This window comes from Psittacula echo (assembly GCF_963264785.1).
Source record: "Psittacula echo genome assembly, chromosome: 10".
Lineage (NCBI taxonomy): Eukaryota > Metazoa > Chordata > Aves > Psittaciformes > Psittacidae > Psittacula > Psittacula echo.
This window is the reverse complement of record NC_137741.1, coordinates 22,527,222-22,550,969: the sequence shown is the minus strand read 5'-3', so window position 1 is coordinate 22,550,969 and position 23,748 is coordinate 22,527,222. Positions and strand designations below refer to the sequence as shown.

The window sequence follows — 23,748 nt, the reverse complement described above, 5'->3', positions numbered from 1 at the left end:
CACTGGCTTGCCAGCAAGCCTGTCCGTTATCACACTGGATCTGCTGGAGGAGCCGACACCAACCCAACAAGAACCAGAGGTGACAGAGCGAGCCCGGACTTTGCACCTAGGCAAGGCCGCCCGGGTCCGCCTGGCTCTAGCACACGTTGGTGCTCAGTGCCACCCGCTCCTGCACAGGCCTTGGGCACCGCCAGCATGCAGAGAACGCTGTAATTCACCACAAGTACTCTGCCAGCGGGAGCAGCAGCTCTGGCCCGTCAGAGCACACAGGCACCTTATGTGTGCTCCACACAGCTCTGCTTTCACATGAGGACATGAACAGGATTCCTGACATGCTCAGGAACCATTTCCACTCCTGTGCCCTGCTGCCAGTGCAGAATAAGCCCTTAGCAGCTCAACGGCTGATGATTTAATGAAGTAAACCTGCAAGGAGAGGAGGAGGGTTGTTTTCTCCAACCCCTTATGGCCCTCCCTCCTGGAAAAAACAGATCAAGCAGCAGGAAAACCTTTGCCCTAAGAAATCGTTGAGTTCTCTACATCCCTGCTCCTAGCCCAGAAAAACCCCTCTGCCTTATCTGTAGCTATTTCTAGAGACCATGACACACCACACTCAAACCAGGCAAAAATCTGGAGTCTTGCTGAAGCCAACAGCCACTGATGCATAAGGCATGTGCCTGGTGTTAACAGGGAAAGCCTCATGAGCTCAGGTAGCCTCTAGTGTGAGGAAAGGGAGAGGGTATAATGAAAACCTTTTAAAGTTTCTCTTTAAAGTAGAACCCTTACCTGACTAGATTCATTGCAAGATTGACCACAGACTCTTGATGAAACAGAGTTTTTATCTACAGGCATAACCAAGGCAGGTAAAATTCAGACAGCCTGTTGCTGTTAAAGGGAAGCAGGCAAATGGAGGTCTATCCTGAGCTACAAAGCTTTTGGCCATTACCAAAGGCCAGTAACATGAGGCGTTGTCCCCATGCCTGATTCAGCTCCAGTGCTGGGTGCCAAGAGAGTCCAACTTCCCTCACAGCAACGGCAGCAGCGAGTTCCTGCAGGGTGCTCAGCCCACACCACCACCACCATTACCTCCTTTCTTCAAACCTAGAGCTATGAGAGGCAATGACAGCTTGTGATGCTGACAGCTCTGCACCATCCTCACTGCTTCCTGAGCTAACTGCTCCTAGAGGTCATACATCCAGTCCAGTGCCTACTTGCAGAGAGTGCTATAGGTCTTACCTTTCACTAATCACAGCAAGCAAATTAAGTGTTAATAGCGCTGGCTGTATAGTCCAAGAGAGACATTTACATGGCTCTGACACACACACACATAAAGGTAAAGAAGGAATATTCAGGCTTGCTGGTCCCATCGCAGCTACACAAGGAAGTACACACCAGTGGCTGCAGTTAAAGACATTCTTGAACTTCCTTCCCAGAAGGGCAGCTATGATCTGCACAATCATACTGAAGGCTACTATAACCACCTATAGCAGCCAGAAGCTGCTGACCCACAACCTGGAACTGAGACATAGACCTTGCCTCTTTGTGTCCTGGGACTAATTCAGCTCCTTAGACCACCCTGTATTAGTGATAACAAATTAAGTTTAGTGAGCTGTTTTCTGGTTCCCCAGCAGTTCATTCTGGCACTGTTCAGATGAGGATGTTCACGGAGTAGAGAGACTTGTTCTGTGTGCCCCACTTCTGAGGTACCAGACGTGAGAGAGAAGGTGACATGACCAGGTCTCGTATAACTCTGTACTCAGTGTGGCACTGGCCACTAAAAAGAGTGTGCTTGGGCTGTCTTTTGTTTCATTTAGTTTTCAAACGCCTGATTTCAAGGCGCAGTCCCCACAGAGGGGGCTGGAGGATGAGGACTGCAGCAGCTGAAGGAGGCTCAGCAAGTGGCTGACAGCCACCGGCGGGACAAGAGGCAGCTCTAGGAGCAGAGGCCAGGCCTTTGCTCCCCAGGGAGCACTGGGAGGGAGGCCCCAGGAGTACAGGTACCACCTGCAGATAACAACCAACCTGAAAGGCTGGTCAGCGAAACACCTTTGCCCAAAGTGACTCCCACAGCCACAAGGGCTGTTTGTAGTAAGGGCAATTACATACTTACTTACAAAAGGTAAAAGCTGTACTCTTATCATACACACTTAATTGCTTCAGAAGAAAAAGAACACCTATTCCAGAGTTAATAATTAAAAACTCTTTGGAGGTGGTGTGTGAAAGCAAGCTCTCTCTGTTCTGTTAACAGAGGTTCAGCATGTTCACAACCAGGAAGCTGAAGTCCAGCTTCTAATCGTAAGTTCTGGCCATTCGAGCAGCACTTCTGGGAACTCCCAGTCCGTGGACATCTCCAGGACCAGCCCGCGATGGTGGAAGCACTGTGGCTGCCTGGCCAGGAGCTGCTCTGCTACACAATACCCTGCAAGCTCACAACACCTTTATTGCTTCTGCGCCGGAGTGAGCGCTGTGCTGCTCACAGCACCTGCGGCGCTTCTTGTCTTATGAGGTCGTTTCTAATGAGGTTTTTTAATGAGATCGTTAAGTGTGAAACTTCACAGCATCACAATGTACCTGAGACATAACGAAGGTTCATCCGCCCGTGCCTCCCGGGCCTTCCCTCGCCCCAAGTGCGATGCAGACACAGCCCTGACCTGCCCGCTCGGGGAGAGGGAGGCCGAGGCAGTGACTGCTTCCCCAGGGCCGCTCCTTCAGCCGGGCGGCACTGACATGGTCACGGTCATGCCAACCCGGAGGCCGCCCGTTCCCCGTGACACCGCCCGGAAGGGGCTGCCGGGCCCGCTCAGCCACCGCCCCACGGGCCCTCCTGGCCAGAAACGGCGGACGCTGGGCCCGAGAGCCGCGGCCGGGCCGGGCCAACCGGGTGGGCCTGTGGGCGGCAGGCCTGCGGGAGCCGCCGATGCCACCTACCCTGCACCCCCCGGCAGTCACCGACGAGCAAGGCCCAGCAGCTCTGCGGCCGGATCCCCCCCCTTTTCCCTTCCCTGGCCCAGCGGCCCCGGGCCCGGCGCAGCTTGGACGCCCCAGCACCCCGCGGACGCCCCAGCACCCCTCGGCGACAGCAGGGGGCGCGACGGCGGGAGCCGCCATTTCCCTCCGCTCACCTGCGGCCTCCGAGCGCACCCTGCGCCGCCGGCGCTGCCGCCGGCCAATCACGACCTGCTGACGGCCGAAACCAGCCAATGGGCGGGCAGAAGGGCGCGGCCTGCCGAACGCCGACAGAGGGTGGTGTGGCGGCCCCTGGCGGCGGCGGTCGGCGCTACGCGGCCGGGTGTGCCGCGCGCACGTGGGGCGCGAGCCCAGCGCCGGGCACCGGGTCCCGCGTTACCACGGCAACCGCGCCGCGTGCACCGCCCCCGCTGCCGTTCCCGTACCGCGGGGTCCGCAGCGCTCCCTGCCCCGCCCCTGTGAACCCGCTGGTGCCTCGGGGCCGCCCTCCCTACCCCGGCGTGTGGGTCCCGAGGAGGGAGCGCCCGGCACCGAGCAGCGGCACAGAGCGCGGTGGGGTGGGGGTGCCGGTGACCGCCGCCCGCGCCAGACCGGGCCTCCAGGAACCGTCCGCCGGCCCCGCGACACATCCCGGGCCGCATCCCACGCGTGGCTCCAGGCCGTCCGGAAGCCGCGTCCGCCGCGCCCGGCTTCAAGTGCGCGGACTTTCCTTGGCCTCCCCTCCGCCGCCGCGAGCCGCTCTGTGCCGCTCCGAGCCCGACCCGGGGCGCGCGGGTGTCCGGGGCTCGGTGCGCGGCCCGGCGCGGGCTCGGGCGCAGCCGCCCCCCGGCGCTGTCCGTCTCGCGGTGCTGAAGGCGGCGGCGGCCCCGGGGAGGGGCGGGGCGGGGCCCGCGGCAAGCAGGTGGCGGTGCCTCGCGCCCCCCCGTGCCCGGCCGCTCTCCGCCTCCGCGCACCCTCCCGCTGCCGCCGTTCTCATTCCAGCTCCCGTTCCCATTCCCATCACGTCCCGCTCCCTGCCGCGCCGCTTCGCGATGGCCGGCACCTTCGCTCGCGCGCTGTCCACCCGCCGCTCCGCCGGCCTCCTGGCAATGGTGGGCGCCGGCTCTGTCGCCGCCGGCTTCCTGCTCGCCCGGGACCCGGTCAGCGCCGGACACCGGCAGCGGCGGCGTTACCCGCCCAGGTACTTGCGGGAGGGCGGCGGGCAGGGGCCGGTCCCTGCGGCACCGACGCCGGGGAGGGCGCGGGGCTGTCCCCTAGAGGGGGGGTCCCGGGTGCGGCGGGGCGGGGGCTCTGCTCGTCCGGGGGATGGGGGTGACCGGCACGTCCCGGGGCCCCGGCCGCCGGCGGCGGGGGCTCGGCCGTTTTGGACGGAGCCGCCCAAGGGCACCGGTGCCGCCGCGGAGAGGCCTCCGCGCCCTCCCCGAGAGCTGGGCCGCCCCAACCACCGCCCCAACCACCGCGACCCGCACGGGACCCGCCCTGAGCCGGGGCCGCGGGGCCTCCGCCAGCGCATCCCCCTGCCCACCGCCCGGCTCCCCGGCACCGTCCCAGCGCTGCCGGCAGCACCGGGACAAGCCGCTGCCCCGCAGCATGGGGCGGGAGGGAGCGGGGGGCAGCAAGGGCTTGCCAGTGGGGCTGGTGTCCGAGGGACTCTGTGAGCTGCTGGGGCAAGGGACGACAAAGACCAGGCTTGACGCCGTTGTGGCAGGAGCCAGGGGACACTTGCCAGCGTCCTGGTGGGAACAGGATGGAGCAGAAAGACTCATTCTCTCCTCCTGGCCAAGCACCTGGGAGCTCCGCCTGCAGGAGCCGGTGTCAGGACAGAGCTGGAGGCTCCTGGGCAGCCCCCCGGGGGCTGGCAGCAGCTCCTGGCCTGGCCTCATCTGGCTGTACCAGCCTTCCAAGCGCCAGCCTTGGGGATAGGGACTTCTCTATTCAACAGAAAGGTTTCCTGGCAGGTCCTCACTCTTCCGTCTCGGGCAGTTTGTAAAGGGAGAAGTGGAGGTGCCCGCAAGGGCTGACCAGGCAGCCCCCAGCCTGCGGGCAGATTTTGGATACAGATGAGCCCTGGGATGTGTGATCAGGACCTGTGGGATGTGGGCATGGAGCCAAGCTGGGCCAGGCAGGTGCCTGCAGGGCCACGGCCTGGCTTAAGCATGCTTTTGAGGGTAATGCTGGCTCTCCAAGAGCCCTTGCCCTAATTACAGAACCTATGCCTGATCTCTTAAGCCAGATAAGTGTCACAGCTGCAGAGCAGAGCCAAGGTTCAAGCACCAGCACAGAAGGCCTTGTGTTACTCCCCCTTTGAATCACTCTTGTGAAGGGCTGCCCAGGGACCCTGGCTGGGCCACCAGCACATGGGGTGCTTTGGGGCTGGAGGCTGAAGAGGTGCTGGCGGGTCCTGCTCACTGCCCAGCCCTGAAGAGCATGGGGGGCCAAGGCGTAGGATGAGACTGAAGGCAGGAGCTGCCTGCACCTCACAGGCCCTGAGCAGGGGAGGAACAGGGCCAGAATGGGAGAGGGACATGATGGCCACCAGCTGGTTCTTCCTTCTTGCCCCAGCACTGGCTGCTCAGTCTGGCACAGCTCAGTCAGGTCAGGAAAGCGAGGAGTGGGATTTCCTCCTCATCTTGATGCCGGTGGAGGTGGTGCACAGGGAAGAAGCAGAGTGGGGAAGGAGGCAGCACATTACTGCTCCAAACACATGCAGCCGCTGCAATCCCTGCACCAAACACTGTGCAGTCGGAGAGCGGTGAGGCGCTGCATTGCAGGCTGAGAGCCATGCTCGTGCAGAAGCTATGTGGTGAGAGCAGTGCTGAGGCTCAGAAAGGAGGGGACAGAAATGGAGCCAGTTGGAAGAGTGATGAAGGCTGGATATTACTGTTTATTCGCCTCCAAAGAGGTGAATAAGCAGTGGGGAAGGAGGGGCTTGGGTGAGTCTGGAGGAGGGGGTGAAATCAAGGTAGGGAATGTCTCTGAGAAGCTCTAAAATGAGCTTCCTGGGAGGGTCTGTTCAACTGGGCATGGTTTTTTAAGGGTGCTGACAATGGAAAAGAGCTTGGACAGAGCCCCAGGAACGAGCCACAGCATCCACTCTGCAGGGTTCAGTCACCCACGGTGATTGTGCTCCTCTGCTCTTTTAGTTAGACAACAGGAGACACTGGCAACAGCCTTAAGGGATCAGAGCATCGCTGCTTGTCATTTCACTGCTTCTCACTGCACTGCGGTGCCAATGGCCACCCTGGGAGGCTCGGGCGCTCCCCCCGGGAGAGATGTGGGCACGGAGGTGCCAGCTGCAGTCCCACACGGTGCCTCGTTTGGACGGCAACGCCGGCGCTCCTGCCAGAGTGTCTCCACACAAAGCTCAAGCACCGTCCTCCTGCAGAGCACAGCGTGGGCTGCAGTGCCTGCAGCAGCCTGAGCACCACGCACCGCGCACACCCCACACAGACCCCATGCACCCCACACACCCCACGCACACCTCCCATGCTCCCACACACACACACACACCCCCCATGCACCTCACACACCCCACACCATCAGCGTGAGCCTCCACAGAGCTGCTGACGCCAGGGAGGGCACTGGGGGCTATGGATCATGGTGCAGAGCCTCGGGGGAGATGCAGGGGGCTCCACTCCCGGGGAGGCTGCTCCTGGGGAATCACCTCCTCGTGCAAGGACAGGGAGGGCAGAGGCTCCGGGCATTGCCCTGCTCATCCTGACCCCCTCCAGCTTAGCTTAAGAGCTCTAAGGAAGGCTGAAGAGAAACTCCCCAGATTTGCCGGCTGTGATTCAGGGATGTTCTGGGGAACATGCATCCGGAGCGGGAGCAAAATGAGCACTGCAGCAGGCACAGACCCTGCAGGCAGGGATGGAGTGTCAGGGTTTTGGACTCCGATACCGCGGTGACAGTTGGGACTGCCCGTAGCAGACAGCATGTATAAACCTGCTGCAGTCTCCTGCTCACTGGGAGTGAGCTTGCTTCCCTTAGCAACCTTTGCTGGCTTTCTGGACATAGTCTGCTGCCACCAGGGTGGAAAGTGCAGCAGGCTGTGCTCCCGGCAGCACTGGCTGTGCTGCAGGCAGAGGAGGAACTTGGCCAAGTGTCCCATTCTGAGCAACAAATGCTTTTTATGAGAGTGTGTCTCCCCGGGGAGACATGGGTCCACAGCCAGCCGGCAGCAGGGGCAGAAGCAGGGGGGAGGCTGGGCAGGCTGTGTCCACTATCAGATGAGTCAGCTTCTGAACTGGAGCATCTCTACATGGCATAGATGTGGGTGGGCTGGGGGAGCAGCCCTTGGCCTGCACGGCTTGGGATGAGTTCCAGCCTGGAGCAAATGCCTCCTTGCGCTGGTCCAGGCTACAGCTGCCAGCGCTTTCCTACGCAGAGCAGACCCAAGCCCTACCTCCCTTTCTTTCTGCAAGACGCAGGAAGCCACGAGCAGCAAGAGCCGTAGGCGAGGGGCCAACGCACATTCCTGGTCCTGCAGACGCAGCAAGGAGGCATCAGCGCTCGGCTCCGCAGCACCAGGACCCAGAGCAGGACCTGAGCACCGCGGGGTGCCAGAACTTGCTGCTGTGATGGCAGCCGGCTGCTGCTCCCACCGGCCCAGCCCCACACCAGCCCCGTTACCTCCTCTTGCACAGGGGTGACCCGTGCCCAAGCTGCGCCTCCCCCAGGGCAGTGCCCCTCCAGGCACAGGCCACCAGCCAGGACTCCTGGGCTGACACGGGCCAGTCCTGACCCACTATGGCAACAGAGGCACCACCTCCAGCAGGAGGGATTTGGCCAAGGAGAGCACTGTCGGGTCCTGCCCTGCCAGCCCCACATGAATGCAGAACAAGCCCAAAGCCCAGCTAAAGTGGGAATGAGGTCAGGGGATGGCCTCCCACTAAGCTGATTAGAGGAAAGCATACCCCTAATACAATAAACTGCGCCGGAGCAGTGCGGCTCCCACCGGCTGCAGATTGGGGTCAGCCAATCTCCTGCCCCACAGCATCCAGGCTGTGGGGAATGGGGCCCGGGGCCTGGCCAGTGATTGAGCACGCAGGGCCCCACCTGCTTCTGCCTCCCAAACCCAGTGCACACACAGCCCCAGTGCTGGGCAGCACCATGGAGGAGAAGGGGATGAGACCCCCGGCAGCTCTGCACTGCCTCCTGCTAGCCCCGGCTGGAGCTGGGGCTGGGGCTGGCGTGGGCACCACTTGCCCAGCAAGAGCATTCCCAGTGCCAGGCCCTGGTACATGGCTGATAAGGAGCCGCACCCAAACAACCAGCCCAGATTTGTTCATGGACTCTTGTCCTTGTGGCATTGTCAGCCCTCGCCTAGGCTGCTCCCTGCCCATGCTGCGCAGTGCCTCTAGCTGCTTTTCCTTGGCCTTTCCTGGTGTGCACAAGCAGAGAAGCTCAGCCTCCCTGCCCAGAGCTCCTCACTCCTGCCCTGAGTCTCTATGTCCTCCAGCCCCAGAGGACTCATCAGTCTCTCCTCCTGCAGTGCTGAGTACCCCGACCTGAGGAAGCACAATAACTGCATGGCCAGCAACCTGACACCAGCCATCTACAGCAGGCTCTGTGACAAAGCAACCTCAAATGGCTGGACCTTGGACCAGTGCATCCAGACGGGCGTTGACAACCCTGGCCACCCCTTTATCAAGACTGTGGGCATAGTAGCTGGTGATGAAGAAAGCTATGAGGTGAGTGGCAACTCTGCCTGCGGCAGCCTGGTACCTGTGGTACATCCAGCAGCCAGGATATCAGTGCCCATCTCCTGCTGCCCAGACCGGGCAGCTGCAGAGGCCCCTTGGCCAGCCCCAGTGTGTCTCTGCAGGACACGGGGCTCCTTCAGAGCAGCTGCCCTGGAGCCCTGCATCATCCTCCTCCTCCTTGCTGGGGCAGCAGCGGCCCCATGGATTGCTATTGCATTGGATGGCAAGACCCACCATGGCCCCAGCCACCCTCTGTAGCTCCCCTGCTGCCACATCCCCCATGCTGGCAGCAGGGCCATGTCTGTGGGGCGCAGGGTCTGCATGGTGCCCATCATCCTGCTCGCTTCCAGGTGTTTGCTGACATATTCGACCCCGTGATCCAGGAGCGGCACAATGGCTTCAACCCACGCACCATGAAGCACTTCACAGACCTGGACGCCACAAAGGTGAAGGAGCTGGGCACAGGGAGCCCTCCCTGGGCCTCGGGGACAGGGTCCCTGCCAGCACCAGTGTCCTCCCATAAGTGCCCCATGGCTCTTGTCTGTTCCAGATCAAGTTTGGCCACTTCGATGAGCGCTATGTCCTCTCATCCCGGGTCCGGACCGGGCGCAGCATCCGCGGGCTGAGCCTGCCGCCAGCCTGCACCCGTGCCGAGCGGCGGGAGGTGGAGAAGGTGACTGTGGAGGCACTGAATGGCCTCACGGGAGACCTGTCGGGCCGGTACTACCGCCTCAGCGAGATGACAGAGAAGGAGCAGCAGCAGCTCATTGATGTGAGTCAGTGCAGCTCCTGGACGGCCAACCCAGAGCCCATGAAGCAGGACCCCTTCCCTGGTGTTGCTCCTCTGGGAGGCCATATCCTCCCTTCCCAGTCCCATTGCCCTATGGGACCAGGACCCCTTCCCAGTGAGGCTGCTCCTTGGTGCAGGGAGTGTTCATGTGCTGCTCAGCCCTCCCATGCCAGGGAGGATGGAGCTCATTGAACACCACCTCAGTAGCTCACAGCCCCTCCAGCTCTTGCCCCATGTCCCTGCCCATGCCCAGGGGAAGGCAGGCTTGTGGTACATGGCTGGTGCCCTACCGGCCCCTGGAACAGGGTGGGCTGTGCACCAGCAGTCTTGTGCCTCCCTGGCCAGGAAGGCAGGGACCACTGCCCACAGATAGGGACAGCAAGTGAGCTCTCCCTGCCTGGGACAGCTGTGGTGCAGTGGGACAGGGTGCCCTGGCACTAGCTGTGCAGCCCTGGCAAGCCCGCGCACTCTGCCTCCCTCCAGGACCACTTCCTCTTCGACAAACCAGTGTCCCCGCTCCTGACAGCAGCAGGAATGGCCCGGGACTGGCCCGACGCCCGAGGGATCTGGTGAGGATCTGCCCTGGCACCAGGCAGTCATCAGGGCAGAAAGGCTAGGGCGATGCTGCTGCTCCATCAGGCTGCCCCAGCCCCGCCACCACGTTTCCCACACCAGCCACACCGCAGACCCAAGCACACACAGCACCAGTGCTCACCCACGGCTCTGAGCCAGACCTGGGAGCCCCTCGTGAGCTGCAGTCAGCAGCCACCCACTCCATGCACAAACCAGACCATCCTCCTGAAAGTGGAGCTTAGGAGCCAGCCACTGCTGTCGGTGCTGTCCATTCTCACCATCCTGTAGTGTCTTGCACTCTAGGCTGCCAAAACCCTGTAACTGCCTTCTGCTGCCCAGGCAATCCCCAGTGCTCCTTCTGTCCCCAAACTTATCCTGCCATGATGTCATCTTACTGCTCGCCCCAGCATCTATCTCTGCACAGCCATGCAGCATCCATCACTCACCTGAGGTGACAGCCAGCTCTCACCCTCGCTGGCACAGCACCTTTATAGCAGCTTCATGGAGAACAGTTCCACAGCACACATGGTCCCCAGCTCCAGCCACCCCTTAATCCAACATCCCAATGTGCACCCCACACCTCAGAGCCCCCTCCCGCTGCCTGCATGGTGCAGGAGCCATGTTGCTGTCCCCTGTTCAGACAGGGTTGCCACCACTCTGGCACCAAACTGCACCTCCCAAGCAGCGCTTGCCTGTACACATGGCACTCGAGCCAGCACCCATCCCCTGCAGCGGTGCATGTGGATGAACACTGGCCTGTCTCCAGGAGCATCTCCTGGCTGGCTGCCTTGCTGCTGGGCTGTGCTGTGACAATGCGCTCCCAGCCATGAGCACAGGAAGGACTGGGGGACAGCACTGGCACCATGGTCACAGGGGCAGAAGGGGCACAGCTGGGCCTGGCACGGGTGGCTGGGTGGGCAAGAGGCCTCTGCAAGCCACCAGCGCAGCCAAACACTGCCCCATTCCTAGGCACAACAATGAGAAAACCTTCCTGATCTGGATCAACGAGGAGGACCACACACGCGTCATCTCCATGGAGAAGGGTGGCAACATGAAACGTGTCTTTGAGCGGTTCTGTCGTGGCCTGAAGGAGGTGAGTGCCCGGTGGCCCCACAGCGCCCGGCCCTTGACAGGCAGCTCAGCTGGGGCTGAGCAGTGCTGCCATGCCTGGGGCTGAGCTGTGCCAAGCACTGGGCTCCCTGTGGCTGGGACTGAGTGGCCACTTGTGCCTCTATCCCAGGTGGAGCGGTTAATCCAGGAGCGAGGCTGGGAGTTCATGTGGAACGAGCGGCTGGGCTACATCCTGACCTGCCCCTCCAACCTGGGCACTGGACTGCGAGCGGGTGTCCACATCAAGCTGCCGCTGCTCAGCAAGGTATTACTATGGCCAAGTCTGTGAGGAGCCAGGCCAGGGCTGTGGGAGGTGCACGACTGCCCGGGACCCAGGAGCTCATTTCAGGTTCCCCCTGGGTCTGCTCAGGGCAGGGCTCCCCATGGGAGTTATGAGCCGCTGGCAGGGTCCTGTGAGTGGCGGGAGGGCTGCTCTGGGGAGCAGGTGGCAGCTGAGGGTCCCACTGAGCACTGACACTTTCTCTGGGCACCAGGACAGCCGCTTCCCTAAAATCCTGGAGAACCTCCGGCTGCAGAAGCGTGGGACAGGCGGTGTGGACACCGCAGCCACTGGCAGCATCTTTGACATCTCTAACCTGGACCGGCTGGGGAAGTCAGAGGTGAGTGCGAGGCAGGGCTGCTTTTGGGGAGGGAAGTTCTGGACGGCCCAATGTGCCCCAGCAGCTCAGGGGCCATGTGCCGGGGCTGGCACACGGGTGCAGTGGTGGCACCGCCTGCGCTTGGCGCCAGTGGGGCCAGCCGGAGCCTGGCTGCCCTGGCGTCCCAAGACAGCCCTCGAGTCCCAGCATGTGCTGCTGATGCAGGTGGAGCTGGTGCAGCTGGTGATAGATGGAGTGAACTACCTGATTGACTGTGAGCGCCGGCTGGAGAAGGGGCAGGACATCCGCATCCCTGCCCCATTGCCGTATGTCCGGCAGTGAGCTGGACCAAGGCAGCGCCAGCCCTGTGGGACCCATCTCCCCTCATCCCCATAGCTTTTGTTACCCCTGTGCCCAGCATGTTGCTGTATCCCGTTACCCACAACGCACCAGATCCCATAAATGTGCGCTGCGTTAGCCGTGGCTCGGTCTCCTCTTCACGCCAGCACCCTGTGCCCTGCAGAAGGGCTTGCACTCAGTTCTGGGTTCCCTGCACTGTGGAGAGCTGCTGGGGCAGACAAGGCCAGGCAGGGAAAGGTGCTCTCGGGCCACGTGCTGCTGCGGGGAGGAAGCAGAGCTCATCACTTGTGCCCATCACAGTTTATTCCTGGGATGCTCACAAAAATCATTGGGGCAGGCAGTGTAGGAGAGCCAAGGTGAAGGGCTCGGCTCTGCTCCTACCTGCAGGAGAGAAAGCACTATCAGAGCTGAGCATGCCAGCCCCAGCACTGCATGGAGGAGCTCACGTCTGCTGCTGCCTGTGCTCCAAGTGCAGTTCTGGGCAGGGGCAGCACCATCTGCCCCAGGGTAGCACAGGGCTGGGCTGGGGTCTCTGCAGGCAGTGACAATGCAGGGTGCAGTCTGGGGCTGGCCACACCACATGTATAGCAACCTGAGCACCCAGTGCTGCTGGCCAGGAGGGCCATGGACACCGCCACGAAGGGGATGAACTGTGACAGGCTGGCAAAGAGCTGGGGGTGAGACAGGATGATTTGCGGAGCAGCAGCACGGCCACAACTGCAGAACCTGCTCCCCAGACATGGGTGACGGCACGTGCAAAGCTGCGTGAGCCCCAGCTCTGGCAAGACACGGCCCCAAGCATTCAGCACAGGTCCAGTGCCACCCAGCAGTGTCCTGGGTGAGCACCCCCGTGCATGGGCTCTGCAACCGTTCACATGTTGGACCTCTGAACTCCAGCAAGTGCCTGCCATGTGCAGGGTCTACACTCCTGTGTATGGGCCGTACCCCCACATGCTGTGCACCCCCATCACACAAGCTCTGCAACCACCGCATGCAGGTTCTGAACACTCTGCCCCGTCCCAGCCCCTCTGACCCCGGTGCTGCAGGACCAGGAAGTGCTGCAGTGCTTCTGCATCACCACCAGCAACAGCCCCTGGAAGCTCCCCACTGGCACCTGCAGATAGTCCTGCGGGGCAGCTGCAGCTCAGTGCAGCTGGCAGCAGGGCCCCGGCACAGCCCTGTGCTTCGCAGCATCCCACAGATGCACCAAGGTCTCCAAGGCAGGAGCACCCTCACTCTCTTGGAGCAGGTCCCAGAGCACAGCCTGCAGAGGAGAGCAAGACTGCGCTTCGTGTCCCAGCTCAGAGCTCCTCGCCCAGTGCCTCACAGCGAGTATGGGGCAGCTTCTCCACAAGGAAGCTGACCCAGGGGCAAGGGGAGGCCTTACCCCGAGCTACAGTCCTGACACCCCAATCCAGGGCTGGCCATTAAGCAGAGCACGTGAACTGGTCCTGCTCCCACCACGCTTGCCCCGGCAGCTTCCAGATGCCAGCAGCGCTGCCCACGAAGCCTGGTTCCAGACTCCGCGGCTCCCAACCCTCCTCCGACAGACGCAGCTCCGAAGACCTCACGGACAGCCGGAACAGAGCCGTGCCGCAGGCCCTGATGCCTGCCCAGACCCAGCCCTTGCCCCTGGCCCTGCCCTGCTCCAGGCCCTGCCAGCTCACGTCGCTTCTGCCTCGCGGAGCTGCCTCCCGCATGTCTCGGCTCGGGCTGGAACCGGCTCCGCTGACGGTGCCGAGCTGTTGTGTTACTGATGCCGGGAATCCGGCGGAGGCGGTGGCAGCCGGGGCTGCGGGCATCGACCCGCCGGACTCCGAGTTTCCACCCCGCGGCGGTCCCGGAGCCGTCGGCCGCGCCCCCTGCTGGACCGGGGAGCGTGTGCGCGGTGTAACGGATCTTAAGAAAGAATTGCCGGGAGAGCTCCAGCCTCTCTGCGCTAATTCGTTCTTACAGACCCCGCTCATCCCTCCCGAGGAAAAGCTGTCCAGGGGCCGGTACACCGAGCCCGTAATCCACGGCGTTCCCAGAGCCAGGCCTCCCGGTGCCTGGTGGGAGCCGGTGTCCCAAGGCCACTGCTGCTGCTGCTGCTGCTGCTGCGGGGCAGACGCTCCCGCAAGCTGCCCTCAAGCTGCCGGTGGAGGATCCAGTGAGGGAGCCCAGGGGCGCCTCGATGCAGTTTCTCTGGGTGGTGGGGTCTTGCTGCGGTTGATGTTGAAATAGAGCAGAAACCTTCCTGTGCTTCCAGAGACCTGTGTAGAGACCAAGCAGCTCCTGAGGCTCTGCCTTCTCCTCTGCCTGTAGGGGTGGGAGCACAGCCTGGGGGGCGCTGAACACCGAACGAGACCTATCCAGGCAGCGCCCTCCAGACATCAGCAGATGGGACACTGCGGCAGGAAGAGGGGGAAAGCCAACTTTGCCGGCTGGTTTAGGAAGCAGTGACACTCAGCTAGGACCAGGCTGGGCTGTGAACGTGCTTAAATCCAGTCACGCGTGGCCTTCAGCGGTGGCCAGGGCCGGGCTGGACGGGGCTTTGAGCAACCCTCAGCATCGCGGCCCGTTGTAGCTCACACTAGCGGTGCGCTCCCTGGCCGCGGAACGGTTTTTAACGAAGAGCGGTCAATGGACAAAACCCCTTGGAGAATGAAGCCCGGGACTACCGCCCCGAGGCTCGGCAGGAGCCGACCCCGCACTCGACGGGACCTGCAGCTGGACGCTGGGCCGGGGACGGGCGGCGGGAGGGAGGAGGGAGCCCGAGGCCGAGCCCTGAGCGCGGCGCTGCACAGCACGGGCGGGGCGGTAACGCCCGGTGCCGGCGCAGCGCCCGTCGTTGCCCGGGTAAGCTGCTCCCACCCCCCCCAGGTCCCGCCGGCCGGGACGGAGGCAGAGGTGGGGTCGCAGCAGCTGGCCCCGCCCAGCCGTGTCATCAGCCCATTGGCAGGGGCCGGCGTGACGCGCGCAACGGCACCCAACGGGGAGCTGCCACACGGCAGATCCGGCTCGGGGGGCGGGATTTCCGGCCTGCGGCCCCCGGCGTCTGTTCAGCCGCCGCCGCCGAGGAGGGAGCTACCGCCGCGCGCTGCCGCCATGTCCGCGCCCGGGCCGCGGCCGCTGCCAGCCGCGCTGCTGCTGCCGCTCCTCGCGCTCGCCATCCGCGCCTCCGACGTGGTGGAGCTCAGCGACGCCGACTTCGAGAGCGGCCTGGCCGAGCGCCCGGGGCTCGTGCTCGTGGAGTTTTTCGCGCCCTGGTGAGGGGCCGCCTGGGGCGGGCGGGGGACGGGAGCTGCGGGGTGGGCCGGGCGGGGTGCCGGGCGGGGCGGGGGCCGGGGCCGAGGCGCTCTCGCCCGGCCTAACCCCCCGCCATCGTCTCAGGTGCGGGCACTGCAAGCGGCTGGCGCCGGAGTACGAGTCGGCAGCGACCAGGCTGAAGGGGATCGTGCCCCTCGTGAAGGTGAGGACGGGGAGCGCCGGCTTCTAGCGGGGCGCTGCTGGCCCGGTGGGGCTGTGCGGGTACCCTGGGGTCAAAGCAAAGCTTTGCTGTTGCGGTGCGGTCCCGTCGCCTGCTGGCGTGTGCTCGAGCTGTGCCGAGCTTCGTCCCTTTGAAGGCGCAGACAGCAGGGAAGGATCTGGAAGCTGAGTTCTGCAGAGCTGCCGCCACTGCTTTGTGCAGAGCGTGACGTGGGTGTGTACAGGCATGTAAAACGAGGCTTGCCTGAAGGGAAGGAAGAAGCCTTCTGTGGGCTGTGTAACCCAGTGTGACACTGGTCTGTGCTGTACTTCATGGTGGTGTCTGTTGGTCTGTAAAGTGAAGGATGCTGTCCAAGAGCCTGCTTTTCCACCAGAAATCCTGTGCAGTTTTCTCAAATCGGGGTCTTCCTCTTCTTTTATGGGGAGAGGTGTGGACTCCTGACACTAGGGCCTCCTTGCCAGTTGAGCTCAGCCTGTTCAGGCATGGTATGAACTTCAGGACTGATACAGTGCTGAGAACAGTGGATTCCTCTGAAGCTTGTCATTGACTGCAAGAATCTACCCCTCTAGTTTGTTTTCTTTGTGTGCTCTGGCAAACGCACAACTCCATCATCTCTTTGTCATCTCTCCAGTATTTCATTAGATATTTTCTCATGCCTGTCACTACACCCCTGCTGCCTCCTCCCCTGGTCTTAACTCTGCAGAAACAGGCTCTGTGTAAGGGTACCCCCAAGCCTCTCAGTTGGCTGTGTCAGACTTGGCTTTTTGGGTCTTGTAGATGCTTTGTGGGTCCTTGTGCTTCATGTGAAAGGAATCCAGCTTTGGCTAAAGACATGAGAGCTTTCAGAACCTGTGGACTTATATGTGATAATGTGGGCAATGGCAGAGCTGCTGTCTTGTGTGTTGGGTGCTTGGCAATGCTTCTCTTCCTTCAGGTTGACTGTACAGCAAACTCAAACACCTGCAATAAGTACGGAGTCAGTGGATATCCCACCTTAAAGATTTTTCGAGACGGAGAAGAGGCAGGAACCTATGATGGGCCCAGGACAGCAGGTGAGAGCTCATCAGCAAGCATCTGGCTTCCCAAAGAGATGCTGGAAGGAAGGGCCCACATATAATAGACTTGTGTCAGGGGTTCTGCATCTGTTGAGGAATACAAAGAAGGTCCCCACATACACACACCCCCTCCTTGCCCTTTCCAGGACTCCGTGTGCTGGCAGAGCCCTGGATGTTTATTATATAAAGCTTTCCTGTAAAGGTGAAGATTTCCTCACTATCTTTAACTCCTGGTGTCTTCGGTGTGCAGTACCTGGGAGATGCTAGAAAATGTGAAGTTGGTAGTAGTGCTCCTTAAATTCACGTTATTCATTGTATGGGAGGGGTGTATGGATTCTGCAGAAAGAACTTTGTTTTTCTCAAGCTTGAGTAATGTCTTGTGGAAGTGTGTATTGATACTTTTAATTGTCGAACTCTTCAGATGGGATTGTCAGTCATCTCAAGAAACAGGCAGGACCTGCTTCGGTGGCTCTCAGTTCTGTAGCTGAATTTGAGAAATTCATTGGTGATAAAGATGCTTCTGTAGTGGGTGAGTAGCTGCAGTGCAGCACTGAACTGAGGGGACACTTGGCTCTGGGACGTGCTTGGGGATTACACTGTGGAAGGGTGAGAGGTGGTATCACTACCTGTAGCACGAAACATTCCAGACAGACCCAAGGAAAAAGGTTTTTCATCATGAGACTAAAGCCCTGGAACGTGCATGTGCCCAGAGGGATTTTGAGACATTCACAGTCAGGCTGGGAGCGTTTTTAAAAACTCAGGTGGACAAAGCTCTGAGCAACCTGATCTGACTTGGAAGCTGGTGCAGCTTTGGGTGGGAGGTTGGACTCTGTGACCTCTGGGGCTTCCTTCCAGCCTTTTCTTCTTTTTGCTGTGGTTCTGCCTCCCTTCCAGACCTCCTGGCACTAGAGGGGCTGGTTTTGAAGTTTGTGGCTTTTTTGGCTGGTTGACAACAAGCAGCTTTGCATTGCTAGAAAGTGCCTTCAGGTGCTGTCCTGTGACACCAGTAGACTGTGTGCATCATGGCCATTGTTTGCAAGGAGTGATGGCAGCTTTCCTTCGGGCAGTTCAGGTGCCATCTTATGAATGTAACTGGGTGGGTATTAATCAGCGTTTCCAAACTTACTTTTATGAAGTCCTGTTGGCAGTTGTTATCAGTAGTAGCGCACGTGGCTACAAATGGATGTCTTAGTACAAATAAATGTCTTAGTGCTCACAAGACAACTACCTTTGGCTCAGTGACTAAGCTGGGCAGACTCTCAAGTAACTTTCTGCTGGTGGAAGGGAGAGAGTATAGAAAGGTTCCAGAAAAATAGGAGAGAAGCTCCCTAAGATGAAGCTTTGAAGATGCATTGGGGGACTTGATTCAGAAGGGATCTTTCAGTGCCCTGTAGAGATAAACGTTGAGGGCTGCACAGTGACTGCTATTGGGTCGGTTGGGGGTCACCCTCTGTCTTTCTGCTCCAGGCTTCTTTGGAGATGGATCTAGTGATGCTTACTCAGAATTCATGAAAGCTGCCAACAACCTAAGGGATAACTACCGTTTTGCACACACCAGTGAGGACCAGTTGGTGCAGAAGTATGAGGAAGATGGAGAGTAAGTTGCTTAACACAAAGATTTCTTGTTATTGACACATCTGGAAAGAACTCATTTGTTATCTGGATTCACTTTCTGAACATAGCTTCCCCATTGCTTGTTATGGTGGTTTTTTTGTTTCTCACTGTAGCCTGTCTGAATAATGGGAAGGATCTGACAGGTAGGCCTAAACTAATTCATTCTACCTGCCTCCCCTCAGGGGTATAGTCTTATTCCGTCCTCCACGCCTGGCAAACAAGTTTGAGGACAGTTCCATCAAGTACACAGAAGACAAAATCACCACTGGAAAGATTAAGAAATTCATCCAGGAGAACATGTGAGTGATTTCTAACTAGAGAATGTGGTAGACTGGACCCAGTTAGCTTTGGTCCTGTCAGAACTTCTTTTCTCTAGCAGGCACTGCTACCACTTCCTGCTCGGTGTCCAGAAGAGCTGTCTGGCCCACACTGTTCCCTTTGGGAACCACCTTGCTGGAAATCCTGGCATGGCTATTAGCATTTACTGTCCATATTCTAACCACCACACGTCTGTTTAGAACCTGAACTTCCTGAGAAGTACGCCAGCTTTGGCCTTACTGAGGTCAGATACAGCCATTGAGGTTGTGGCTATAGATGGAGATTTGACTTAGAATAACATAGTACATGAACGAGCACAGTGTTTCATCCTTAGCTCTTACTGATTACTGGCATTTAATGTTTTTGGGTGCAGAAACAAGAGTGGGTTGCATCAAGGCTGTTGCTGGAGGTAATGGGTTCTGAGCAGTGAAACTGAAGCTGCTAACCTCTGTTTCATTTGATAGCTTTGGCATCTGCCCACACATGACTGAAGACAACAAAGACTTGATCCAGGGCAAGGACTTGTTGGTGGCTTACTATGATGTGGACTATGAGAAGAACGCAAAGGGCTCCAACTACTGGCGGAACAGGTAGTGGCAGAGGGTTACTCGGCCTCACTTGTTCTGTAGCTCAGCTGACAGCTCCTCCCGTTGTCCCAGGAAGCTTCCAGCTGAGTTTCTGATCAGAATCATTGGGGTGGCTGCTGCCTGCAATATGTGTATCATTTGAACCCCCTCCTGCTTGCTTTTGAATCCTTAGCCCTTAGACCTCAAAATTCCTTACTGGTGCTGTGTGGGATTCTATTCTTTGCGTTCCCCAGTGTCTGTGACCCTGGTGGAGGATGAAAGCAGGCCCCGTTCAGTACAGACATAGGCTTAGTTCTCTGCTTGTGTACACCATTTCTATAGTACTTGCCTATGCAAAGCACATCATGTAACTGAATTCCTTGTCCATTTTGCACTTCAATTTGAAGGGTCGTATGTCATGTGAAGAAAATGGTCCAAGGAATAATTCTGTGGTTTGTGGGTTTTTTTTCTCCTCAGAGTTATGATGATTGCAAAGAAGTTCTTAGATGCTGGCCACAAACTGTCCTTTGCTGTTGCCAGTCGTAAAACCTTCAGCCATGAGCTGTCCGAGTTCGGCCTGGACAGCAGCACAGGGGATGCGCCGGTTGTCGCCATCAGGACCGCCAAAGGAGAGAAATATGTCATGCAGGAAGAGTTCTCGTAAGGCTTGAGCTGAGAGTTGCCTCTTGCTTGGTGCACTTTGGTCTGAAGTTCTCTGACCAGGCCAGACATGTTAGCTGGGAAGAAATGGGAAAGCTGGATGTTCCAGCTGGAAGAAGTGATTGCCGGATCAAAATGGGTCCTCTCATATGTTTTCCTGTCCTTTAGAGATCTGGCAGCCCCTCCTGTTGTATAAAGATAGAATTTAACTTGATGTTTATGCGTCTGGTTAGTAACTGAGATGCAGAGGGAATAGGTACACCTTTCTTCTTGAAAAAACAAATTTAAAGCTACTCAAAGGCCTAAAACTTCAAATGGTATGAGTACCTAGCCTCTTGCCAAAACTCTTAAGGGCATCTTTGCACTTGTTCTGGGGTCTTCCAAGCCAGCCCCAGGCTGGTGCTGCTGGAGATGCAGGTGACATATGTTCTGTGGGTGGAAGGAGCTTAAATCATTAAATCAGCCTTGAAAGCTTTCCCCTCGTGTGTGTGTGCTGATGGCTGTAAAATGTCACTTCACTTTCAGCCGTGATGGAAAGGCTCTGGAGAGATTCCTGCAAGATTACTTCGATGGAAATTTGAAAAAGTATCTGAAATCAGAGCCAGTCCCTGAAAGCAATGATGGCCCAGTGAAGGTGAGTGCTGCATCAGACGTAGCAAAGCTCCTACCAGTGGCTGTAGAAGCACTGTTCAGCAGCAGCTTCTAGTCATATGCCAGTGTATCCGATGCTGCAGGTACTGTGCGTGGCACCTTGGGAAGTGCCTGCTGTGCTAGATGGAGGAAGACTTTGCTCCCTTGTTGTATTGCAGTTTTCTGAGCCAAGGGAGAAATGCAGCTTGCAGTTTTGATTCCATTTTGTTCTCTCAGTGTAGTAACTGCTGTTTGATCACACTAGTGATGTGCTCTACAAGTGCAGGATCATCCAGATTTACAGGGATTATGCCAGGGCTTGCTGTCTAGGCTTGTGCTCCCTCATGGCACAGCCTCAAGTTGGTCGTGACTGCACTATTTCTAAGGAGTTACATGTTCATCTCATTACTGGGGAACTGTGTAACTCCTACTTTTCATTTGTCACGTAAATTTTGCCCTGAATGGAAGCATTCTATGGCCTGGGCTTCTGATGAGGGCCTTAATCGGGGAGGTGGAAGTCACTGCTTGTCTTTGTGTGGGGAGAGATGGACTCAGCCAGTCTTTGCAGACTGGAATTTGCTGGGATTAAAAAGAAATTATTTTGTCCTCCTCTTGGAGGATACCAGATGCAAGCCTCACTTGCAAGTGGTGTTGATGCTTTGTGACAAGTTTTTACCTGCAAGTTGGGGATGTTGCAGTTTGGTGAAAAGATGTGTTTGGTCGTTTTGCTGCCTGCTGTGTAGGTGCAGCCTGACTTGTCCTGTGGGAGGGCCAGGCTTTCTTGGCAGAGGGTAGGTAGCATGTCCTGTTACAGCCTCAATTTTGACTTGGAAGAAACCTTAACTTGTGTGATCAAATGTTACCAGGTGGTGGTTGCTGAAAACTTTGATGAAATTGTTAATGCAGAAGACAAAGATGTCCTGATAGAGTTTTATGCACCCTGGTGTGGCCATTGCAAGAATCTGGAGCCCAAATACAAAGAACTAGGGGAGAAGGTAAGTCTGGGGCTCTGTTGCAAGCACAGAAGAGAGGTTTGCAGCACTAAACAATCCTGCAGGTTCTGTCTGTCTACCATTTATGTAATGGGGCATAGTTGTGCTTTCCTGAGGACTCTGAGTTTGGGCATCTCCTGTGGGTGCAGAAGTACATTGGCAGGATCTGGAGCATGGTAGCAACCACACTAGTAGGTTTAGCCAGTGCCCTTTGCTGTGGCACAGAAATATTCATTGATTCAGTGAATGTCCTTGACTGCCAAAGATCCTTTTTGGGTCTTTTCCCTCTTCATGATTCACAGTCTCCCATCTGGTGAAGGATAACACTGCCCTGCACACTTGCATGATTGAAGTGAGTAAATTGTTCTCCCAGATCTGACCAGCTTTTTGGTATCTGTCTGCCAGGCACCCTTCTTCCTGAGCTCTGCACATCCTCACAGCTGCCCTGCAGCATGAAGGGAGCAATTGCTCTGGGGTTCTCCAGAAGTTGTAGCAGCCCAGTTCAGCAAGGAGTACTGGGACATGTGTGCTGCATCCAGCTGGCTGAGGAGGGACTTTATTCCCTCTACTCCTGTTGAGGCAGAAGTAATAAACTGCTCAGTAGAAATCTGCTCACCCCTTAGCATGCTGTGTGCACTGTTTTCTGACACAGCTATCTCAGGTGATGCTGGTTGGCGAGTTCCTGGTGTTAACTGCTATGGATTTTGGTTACTGATAAGCTTTCTCTACCAACAGCTCAGCAAAGACCCCAATATTGTCATTGCCAAAATGGATGCTACAGCCAATGATGTGCCTTCTCCCTATGAAGTCAGAGGGTAGGTCTTACTGTTGCTACACCATGTCAGTGAATGTCTTCACGCTTCTGTCTCTGACCCGCAACCTCCAACAGAGGAGCTGAAGGAGTCTCGGGAGGATGGGGGGGTGGGCAATGGGCATGCAATTGCAAGGTGTGAAGAAACACAGAGTGAAAACAAAGGACATCCATCCCTCTGCTTCTCTGGGATTGTTCTGGTGTCCTGGCTGTGCCTGGAGGGCTGTCTTGCTGCTTTTCAGTCTGCTGTGATTCTGTACTTGGCAGTCTAAAAACGATGCTGGGCTGGGTTTCCTGGAAACAGTTTAGGTAGCAGACATGGACAGGGCTGAGCTCAGCCTGTTCTGCAGCCATGGCCAGCCTCTTGGAGGCCACACTGCTGGATATAGTGCTGAGCTGTTAAACCAGGGGAGTGCAGGGGATGAGTCCCTGCTGTGGGGGGGCTTGCCCACTGATCTGAAGGAAAACAGAGCATGTCAAGGGGCTCAAGTGTCTTTTCTCTCTCCCCAGCTTCCCCACCATCTATTTTGCTCCAGCTGGCAAGAAGCAGAATCCAAAGAAGTATGAGGTGAGTGTTTCGCTGCTTTGTGAAGAAGTGAAATAGCATCCAGGTGCTGAGGTGATGCTGGGCCTTTCTGGAGCTGCGGGTGCCACTCTGCAGCCAGCAGCACCTCCTTGTGGTGCTTGCTGCAGACCTACAGGAGAGCTCTCCTGGCATCTCTTCCCTCTCCTCCCTGCACCTGCACTCTCCTGCAGCAAAGGAGAAGCCCCCGGGGAGTCCAGCTTCTGCCTCATTGTCTTCTGCTTTCTGCAGGGTGGCAGAGAAGTGAGTGACTTCATTAGCTACTTGAAGCGGGAGGCAACCAACACTCCTGTGCTGCAGGAGGAAGAGAAAACCAAGAAATCCAAGAAGAAGGCGAAGGAGGATTTGTAAAGTACCCACTCGCCATCTTGTTGGGATGAGCTCTGTGTGAATTGGGGAAGCACTGGGCAGACTGGGGCCAGTTCTGGGTTGTGGAGAGTCAGTGACCATGTGGGCCCAGGGGCCCCAGCTGCTGTATCTAGTTCTGTTCAAGTTCCTGCCGTCTCTTAGCTGCGTGGCTGCAGGGCTCCCAGCCTGGGCTGTGTTGTGGTTTGGGAGGGGGTGGGGGGGAGGGTTATTTTCTAATTTTTTTTTGTACATTTGGAGAAGTGGAACAATAAAATGACCCCCTTAAGACCAAGTGTCGCTGTCCCACGGAGCCCTGCCACACCTAAACCAGGATTCTGCTCCTCGTGCAGCAGCCTCCTCCTGTGTGTCTTGTTTCCTTCACTGAGCCTTTAGAAGTCTGCTTCTGAATATGCAGTTCTGCCTTTAGTTTGTTCTTCCTCAGCTAACATAAGTCCTTCCAGAACGTAGTAGCAGCAGCAGTTGTCCCATTGTGCTGTGCTTCAGGTGCTGTGTTTACACAGATTTTGGGCTTGGGGGCTCTGCTCACAAAGGCTTTTGCTGGCTGGCTGCTGCCCCAGAAGGTTGAGAGGTGTGTTGGATG

General features: G+C 58.0%; 2 protein-coding genes across 2 annotated transcripts; both read left to right on the top strand.

The window, feature by feature from the left end:
* Positions 1–3,995: 3,995 nt before the first annotated feature.
* On the top strand, positions 3,996–14,324 carry LOC308225699 (creatine kinase U-type, mitochondrial; the record flags this gene model as incomplete). Its single annotated transcript, XM_080626783.1, has 10 exons — positions 3,996–4,144; positions 8,459–8,657; positions 9,020–9,115; positions 9,220–9,441; positions 9,943–10,028; positions 11,002–11,125; positions 11,273–11,407; positions 11,637–11,762; positions 11,967–12,079; positions 13,580–14,324. 10 exons carry the CDS (start codon positions 3,996–3,998, stop codon positions 14,322–14,324), a joined length of 1,995 nt encoding a protein of 664 aa, XP_080482909.1.
* A 795-nt stretch (positions 14,325–15,119) lies between these two features.
* Positions 15,120–23,343, top strand: PDIA3 (protein disulfide isomerase family A member 3). The gene is made up of 13 exons (XM_080626115.1): positions 15,120–15,349; positions 15,474–15,552; positions 16,505–16,622; positions 17,047–17,154; positions 18,093–18,222; positions 18,422–18,538; positions 19,022–19,147; positions 19,601–19,783; positions 20,309–20,417; positions 21,280–21,408; positions 22,141–22,220; positions 22,727–22,784; positions 23,031–23,343. Exons 1-13 carry the CDS (start codon positions 15,189–15,191, stop codon positions 23,148–23,150), a joined length of 1,518 nt encoding a protein of 505 aa, XP_080482241.1. The 5' UTR covers positions 15,120–15,188; the 3' UTR covers positions 23,151–23,343.
* The last annotated feature ends 405 nt before the right edge of the window (positions 23,344–23,748 follow it).